At 41.4% G+C, this 9,003-nt stretch overlaps 1 protein-coding gene across 1 annotated transcript; it reads left to right on the top strand.

Moving 5' to 3' along the window:
• Positions 1–827: 827 nt before the first annotated feature.
• Positions 828–2,114, top strand: pou3f3a (POU class 3 homeobox 3a; the record flags this gene model as incomplete). Its single annotated transcript, XM_080038251.1, has 1 exon — positions 828–2,114. One exon carries the CDS (start codon positions 828–830, stop codon positions 2,112–2,114), a length of 1,287 nt encoding a protein of 428 aa, XP_079894377.1.
• Positions 2,115–9,003: the final 6,889 nt, after the last annotated feature.

Here is a 9,003-nt window from a genome sequence, read left to right as displayed (position 1 = left end):
ATAACTTATTTTGTATTGCAGGATTTCTCACTCTGTTTCTCAAGATCATTAATTCATAGCCTACAAGGTAAGACGCAGCCAGAATGTTCTGTGTCTTATTTTCATAACCTATATTTTATAATTTCTGGCTATATTTTTGCTCTTTTTTTCCTGCAGCAAGAACTTTGTGCACCCGAGGCGCGACTGAGACACACCAACTCCTATCTGGCTGCGCGTCCAATCAGCGGGAGCTCTGCAGAGACTTTCTGTTGTAATTGGATGGAGATGGGAGAGGAATACGCAGCCTCGGCACAACGTAAACACATGCTGGTCTACTTCGCTCCGTAGAGGACGGACTGCGTAGAGCAGATGGAGTGAGCGCAACTGCAGAGTGGACCGGAGAGGCTTTAACGTTTTTGTCATTCGACTGAATCACTTGTGAACTGTTAATACTAGAGAAAGGGACAATTACCTATACCACCTAGGTAAGCGGTCCAACAGCTCCTCAACAGGCAAGGATCAGGAAGATTTTTTCCCCCACATCAATCAACTCTGAGGATTACGCACGGCAGATCTCTTGACAGAGAAAAGTTTTGAAGACTATAGTTTTTTTGCAAAGAAATGCTGATAAAGTGTGTGTTTTTTTCCACACAGATCTTGCAGCACAAACTGTTTTATAACTAAAATGATCATTTGAGCCTCTATGGAGTGATTTTGTTTTCCTTTGCCAATTTTTGCAAAATCTTCACTGATGCTGAGATTCTATTCTAGTCTATTTATGGATTAGAATACACTTGGACTTTAATTTAAAAAAAACATCAGAAGAGCGAATATATATCTAAAGATATATGCTTTGGGAGATGGCAACAGCCACCTCAAGCCCATACCTAGCCAGCAGCAGGATTATATCCGGGCCGGTCCTTCACTCTGACCGGCGGGTTGGTGGTGGCATGCAGCCGGGCAGCACTGCTGTGACAACGGTGTCTAGTGGGTACAGAGGCGACCCTTCGGTAAAGATGGTGCAGAGTGACTTCATGCAGGGAGCCATGGTGGCGAGTAACGGGGGCCACATGCTAAGCCATGCGCACCAGTGGGTCACATCGCTGCCTCACGCCGCCGCCGCAGCAGCCGCCGCCGCGGTGGCAGCAGCCGAGGCCGCCTCTCCTTGGCCGTCCAGCTCCCAGCCGCAGGACGTGAAGAGAAACAGGGAAGACCTCCACTCGGGCTCGGCTCTCCACCACCGGTCCCCACATCTGGGACCCCATCAGGCACACTCGGGGAGTTGGGGAAGCAGCTCTGCAGCGCACATCAGCATTACAGAGGGGCAGCAGCAGCAACAGCAGCAGCAACAGCAACAACAGTCCCTTATTTACTCCCAGCCCGGTGCGTTTACAGTCAACGGGATGCTCAGCTCGCACGCGGGACAGAGCCTCATGCACCCGGGGCTGGTGCGAGGGGATTCCCCGGAGCTGGACCACGGCAGCCACCATCACCACCTCCATCACCACAATCACCACACGCACCATCATCAGCATCACGGCGGCGTGGGTCACGAGGCGCACTCCGACGAGGACACCCCGACGTCCGATGACCTGGAGCATTTCGCTAAACAGTTCAAACAGCGGCGTATCAAGCTGGGTTTCACGCAGGCAGACGTAGGCTTGGCTTTGGGCACACTGTACGGCAATGTGTTCTCACAGACGACCATATGCAGGTTCGAGGCGCTTCAGCTGAGCTTCAAGAACATGTGCAAGCTGAAGCCCCTGCTCAACAAATGGCTGGAAGAGGCCGACTCCACTACCGGGAACCCGACCAGCATCGACAAGATCGCCACCCAGGGCCGGAAGAGGAAAAAGCGCACATCCATCGAGGTGAGCGTAAAAGGCGCGTTGGAGAGCCACTTCCTCAAGTGTCCCAAACCATCCGCGCAGGAGATCACCTCCCTGGCGGACAGTCTGCAGCTGGAGAAGGAGGTGGTCCGGGTCTGGTTCTGCAACCGCAGGCAGAAGGAGAAGCGCATGACGCCGCCTGGACTGCCGCGCACCCCAGAGGACGCGTATTCACAGGTGGGCAGTATGGGTCCCGACACTCCGTCACCTTCCATAGACTGCAAGAGAATGTACAGCGACACGTGAAAATGTCTAAACGGACAATGAACCTGAAAAAACGTGACGTGTTTGAATAGACCTACATTTATATGGACAATAATTCATGTTTCCTTCAATGGTAATGGATTAACTTTTTCTTACAGCTCCCCATGTCCCTCCACAATAATAACAATGTTATCCAGTGTGTATCCTATTCATTTCAGAGCAGGACCAATACTTGTATACATCGTCATTTTCTGCACTATGAATCAGGCTTTGGGACAATGAAAATGAAAAACTGAACTAAAATCTGACTTTCAAAATAATTGAAAGTCTATTAAAGTTCGAACAAGAGAAGTTATGTCTGCATCTTTGTAATGTTCCCTTGTAGTGCTTCAGGCTTTGATGTCACAGAGGCTGGACTGGGTTGATGCCTCTGTTTGTTTTAAATGAGAGACATTGTTTTAATGCGCATTCACTTGTTTTCAACGAGCAATAATCTACCTTAAGTCAAATGTGTTTCTCACTTTTGTGTTGTGTGTCAGTGGTTTTATGTTGTGACTCAGTTTAAGATGGTCATACAGCGATTTGAAAATAATTCCAGTATTGTGTTTTCCTTCTTAGGAAACTTATTTTTCAGAACTAGCAAGCATTCCTTTGATTTCATGTACATGTGAGCCCGCTGTGTAATCTTGTGTGAAGAATTGGACTATTTATTTTGTTTCTACTTGTTTATTTTCATGGAATAGACTTAATTATTTAATAAATTTGACATCAGGAAATAACTGCAGTTGAGATATCTGTGATGGCCATCATGATTAAGGTTCCTGCTTAGACAATCAACACACACAAACACACACACACACACACACACACACACACACACACACACACACACACACACACATATATATATATATATATATATAGTTTGCTGCATTTCAGTGGCTTATGTCAAATAAACCAATACGGCAAAAAAGGGCAATTAAAATGAACTTCTTGGCCAATATACTGATATTGTGCCATATGAAGAAGCAATGAACGCAGACAAATAAAGCTTCAATGACAAACCAATTATACAACATGAGAAATCAATTAGTCGTCTGATGTGAATTGAAAATAAGTATACAATTTATTTGTTATAATTTTTCAAGCAAAATGCCAAACTTTGTGTCCTTGCTGGTTCCAGCTTCGTAGATGGGAGGATTGGATGATATTCTTTGGTATATATGATGACTGAAGATCTTTGAGTTTGTGTTGGTCAAAGCTATTGGAATGCATCTTCTTATGCAGTGGGCAAATTAAAAACAGGCATTTTCACTCAGTTGTTTTAACAGTATACAGACAAAACGATGAATTGATCAATTATTTGGATTACAGTAATCGATAATGAAATTATCATTAGTTTTAGTCTCAGCAGCTTCATTCGTTGTCACCATCTGTACAAAATAAAATGAATCTGTCACCAGCTAACAGCATTTCTGTTTCTGCCTCATACATAGCTTTGCTCAATGGCGTTGACCTTATTGAAACTGACTGCACTCATCACAAGTCGGTTTCCTTGGAGTTTGCCCACACGTTTCAGTGCGATATAGTGCACATCGGTCCAGCTACATACATCCTGTGGTAGTGGTATGCACTGCAGATCTGTGGAACGCAGCCAACAGAGGTCGGCTATCCCAGCTGGCAGTTCACCTCGGCAGCGGTTGCCAAGGTGACGGCGAGATGGAGGGACACCAGGCAGTGGATCTTTTTGCCACAGATGATGGGTTTGGCAGATAGGAAGCAGCCTCTGAAAAACAATTTGTGTTTTATTCTGTCTGTTTCTGATCCACACGAACCGGACACGTGATATTACATTACACGCAGAAACACATACACACACCTTGAGGAGAGGTCAAAGGTCGGACGGTGAAGCAGCCACTGACGAAGAAAGACTTAACACAGAGAAATAAACACAAACCTGGTAGTTAATGCTTTACTGCTAATGTTACACTTTTGATCACATTTTGAGTTTCTTTATATGGCTTATCTATTATCTTTGTGGGTTATTAATAGCAGTCCGCCTGTATGAATGGTGGTTTGAATGGGTCTTCACAAGTCAGCCTATGTCATCGCTCTGGGTCAATGTTTAATCCCATAATAAGTCGAAGGGAGACGAATATGAAGATGACATGTTGCTGTTTCTGCATCCTAACAAACTAACAAAGAAGATGCTGGAGACACAAGTGAACACATTTCTTTAAAGGTTTTGTTGTTTGTTGTTTTTCTTCAGTTTTTCACTTTAACTTAATTAGAACCCTGTCAAATTCATTCGGACATTTGTTGACATATTTCAGAAACACTTTTTACTAACTTTACTTACAGAAACGTGTTACTATTTGCCATGCAGTGTCATGCTGAGCTTGTGAGAATGAATAAACTGAAATATAAACAAAGAAGTCTCAGCCGTCTGTCACGTAAACTAATCACAGGCTACATGTTGAACATGCAAAAGTAAAACGTCTACTGTACATGCTCTTAGCTACAACAGTATCATACCACACAGAAGTGGGAAAAATGGTACAACAACACACCATACCCCTCTGCCGCTTTCTCTGAAATACAACAGATTCCAATTCAGCTGCAAAAGCCTATATGTGCCCTGATAAAAAACGGAGAGAAAATCTAAGCTTGCAGGATTGCAGTGTGATCCCCTCAAAGCTTAGCGATGTAAAGATTGGAGATAAGGCTGGAATTAGGGGATAAAAAGCCCTTTAAAGGGCTTTGTCATCATACCACGACACTAGGTGTCTTCTCTGAATATTAATGCTGGGATCTGAAGGTAAAAGCCGATGATGTTACAGTAACCTGAACCCGAAAACCCCTCACTCAGCTTACATGGAAAGCATCTGTGCTTCTGATGACTGCAACATATGTAGTCAGTGCGCGTGCATATATGTGTCACTTAAGTTTAGTATTACTCATCTTTGGAGTATTGTTTATTGCGTCACTGAAACAGGGGATGTTTTGCCTCCTCCAATATGAACAGCTAATATAATTGCTCATAATTGCTCTTAAAGACTTGTTCAGAGGTACTTTACATAAAGCAATTATTGCATGATAATCCCCTCCTCAATGCTTGTTGTTTGTTTGTGCACAGTCACAGCATGGAGCAAACCCAAACATGCACCTATGCAAAGACTTATTTACGTTACTGCCAAGTTTTATTCTATAAATCTTTAACTGTTGGTTGCACATTATCAGTCTCCACTCCTTGGTGTTAATTATTTTCCCATTGCGGAGATTGGTTAGTCGCTAAAGTCTAACACTGATTAACACACAGTGCTTCACTCAGTGTGAAAACTCCTGACTCTTACCTGGAGTGAGATGCAGCAGCTAGCACGGATAAATGAATGGCCCCAAAAAGTGCATTTTTAGGTGGTTGAAATGTTAATTTATGTGTTTGAACGTAATGAAGTAACCTAAATTTGACACAGGCATTGTCTGTTAGAGGCTCAGTTAAGTTAATATTGCTACTCATGTGGGGTTTCTCCTCTCACTTCTGAATACTCTGTTTTTTCACTTTGCCTGTGTTTGCTTCTTTTTTCTCTTTTCTTTGGTGAATGATGGAGTACCAAAGTCTCTCCATCAGGAAGAAATTAAAGTAAACATCTGTGGAATAATGGACGGGGAAATGAATTCTCTCACCGGCAAGCTTGTTGTGTGGGTGCCACAGAACGTGACGAGCATGCACGCCCCAGACCAATGGAGTGGAACTCGTTTGATGGGCATGTTCAACACATAGGCATGATGCCAATTTAGACAAGCATGCCCATGAAAGGGATCTCCGCCTGCATGCTAAGTGTGTGAATGTAGCCGTGTGTGTATCTGTACGTATGTGAAGGTGGAGAATCCACTAGTTTTCTTATATGAAATCGTAATCAAGTAAATCTTCAGAAAATCTGTGTCTATAGATTTTACTTTGCATCTTGTGATGTGTAATTTCCCTCCTGTAAAAATACAAGAATTTAACCAACACTAATGAAAAAAAAGAACTGTAAGAAACTCTTATTAACATGCTTTTAAAACAATGATGAATGTAAACTGAAACAGCATAGGTCTCTCATTTTTCTCATGTTCATGCTAGATATGATGAGAAACAGAAGTTTATATTGGTGGCATCAACTCCCAGATGCAGACTGCTTTTTACAATTTTACAATGTAGCCTATTTGTGAAACCAATACAATTCTATACTGTATATATATATATATATATATATATATATATATATATACACACACACACACACACAGTATAGAATATATATAAATCTAATCATACCAACACAGAATTGCCTCAAAATGCTGAAAGAACTCAAAGCCAAATCGATGAAAGGTACAATGCTCCCATCTCCTGGAGAAAATATGTAACTCACGTTTCAGATTTCTTTATTTTATTTGAAATGTTTTTATGATGTGATGTGAAATTAATTGGTCATTGGCTTCACTGAGTGAAAACCTTTCATTGAGATTGACTATTATATAGTTATATAATATCAAAATTATTGTGATGATAGATTTAAAAATAATGGAAATAAGGGATAGATATAGATGTAGGCCCGATTTATATAGATGTTTTAAAGTCCAAGTTTTAAATACATTTTCTGTACTCTACAGTTATTTAATGGCCTTATCATATACAGTTGTGTATCATTATATTACTTGCATATATGCATCAAATGCTCATTTTAAATTGCATTATTTAATCTGTTTTTTAAGATTTTACAATAAGCCTATAAGGTCATATGTTTTGTTGTGTGTTTCTCATATTAATCAAAACGCTGTAAATATTACATATTTTATTGCTTTTGGTGAAAATATATTAGCTCATCGTACCCCAAACCACCAGATAGATACCTACATGGCTTCTTAATGTGCAGCTTCAATAAAATCTTTTTTCGCTGCACTGCTCCTTTAAATCAGTGACCACCTGCTTTTCTGGCGTCAGAAGCATCCTCCGCAGGCGGGCACGACGGCGATCGATATGGCAGTGCAATGTTATATGTAGGATATTTTGGGGAAACCTCGGGATGCATAGGCGGAGGAACACGAGCTCCGAGGGGACTGGCTAGAGCAGCATGACAGCTCCCATAAAATACAACGTCAAGGTAAGTCTATGATTACGAATGAAAATGTTTTTTTCTTCGCTTTCTTTAATCCCCTATCCTGTCTTTTATCCCTAAAATTAGTGCGATGAGAATATTTTAGCCTGTGATTGACAGAGAAACACAGTGAAACGGGCTGAGAACACGCTGTCCTACAGGCTCAGTGATGGCGCCGTGTAAAAACTCTTTGATGTCATTGCATTATCAATACACGTTAAAACAGAATAGGGTTAAAAACATGCAGGCTACTACATGGTGAAATGGCCTAGTAAACATCAGCCTACATCTGGGAGCTGATGCCACCATAATAAACTACTGTTTCTCATCAAATCTAGCGTGAAAACGAGGAAAATGAGAGACTTAGGCTATATAAATTTAGGCTACTTTCATCATATTTTTTTCCTTTTTTTAAATTAGATTTTTTTTACCTAGGCTATTGAATCAGTCAGCAGAACAGCTGAGTAAAACCACCTGTTTTGGTTGAGATAACCAACCATGGCCATGAGCCTCATGCAGGGTTAAGTCAGCTTATTATCTGACACAATATGCAGCATACCACTTTGCTAAAGGTTTATATATTAAAATAAAATTGTATGGTCTAGTAGTCTGGTGTTATTATCATGTAGGCTACAGGATTTCATTGTTTCTTATTTGCTACATAATTTTGGCTATTTGTTACTCATTTCGTTTCATTTTTTTCTTACTAGAAAATTATGTAAGGGGTTGGCCTAGCCCACTTGCTTTATTGATTAGGCTATTTCAGAAGATAATGGCATGCTTATGTGAATCATCCCCATGTCGTCTTTGGGAAGAATACATTTTGTTTAACCTGGTAGTCTGAGAATGAGTGTTATTCCTGTGTCCTTAAATAAAGTCCTTGTTGAAAAAAAAACTGTGAGAAGAAAATATTTTGTCATATGGAAAGTAGAGGCTTCTAGTTGCCATGGCAACATGCAAGAACACCAGTCAATGGCTTAAGGGGTGTTGTGCAAAAATGTTGTTAGAGTCACTGGAGGTATTTTCTAGTTACCTGTATGGGTTATGTCTCTTTTTGTAAGTCTGTCTAAACTTAGAGTATCTCAGTGATATTTCGATTAAATTAACATACAATATATTGCAATGACGAGGACTTATGTAGGCTATAGACTATCACAGAACCATCATTCAAATATAGGCCTATCCTATTAAGCCTTTTTCATAGACATATTTTGAATTATCACTGTAGGCGAATCACAGGTGTAAATACTCAAATCAATGAGGCTGAATTCCATTTAGCTGCTTCAGTTTCAGGGTTTGGTGTTGTTCATGTTGGCTCATTGTCACACTGTCATGACTTACTGGGTCACTTGGCTAGAACAAGGCCAATGATATGGTTATTAGTACCCCTAGCCCCTACTACTATAAATGTCTACTGTAAAACAGATTACATCTAGATTGGACCCCTGAATTCACAAGACATTAGGCATGAAGGTTATGTCTCTTAACTGGTCTCCTTGTCTCCCAGCTCCGGAGTGCCGGTCCAACTGGGAGGACGGCATCTGAGACCTGACCGGCAGAATGACCTCAACACATCTTTAACACTTTGCACTGTAGCACCACCAGGAGCGGGAGCTGGAAACCATAGCAACAGGAGTGTGCTTTGTGTGTGTCCCGACGATGCCTCTCTGTTTATTCAACGTTGCATTTGAGTCGAAGGCTTACCCAAGAATGAGCTTCTGCTAAGTCGATGGAACACAGGTACCATGGGTGGGTTGTATACCTGTGTTGAGTAAATGTGTGTACTTGTATTT

This window comes from Ammodytes marinus (genome assembly GCF_949987685.1).
Source record: "Ammodytes marinus genome assembly, chromosome: 12".
Taxonomy (NCBI): Eukaryota; Metazoa; Chordata; class Actinopteri; order Uranoscopiformes; family Ammodytidae; genus Ammodytes; species Ammodytes marinus.
Note: the sequence above shows the minus strand (reverse complement) of the source record. Positions and strands in the feature narration are given on the sequence as shown.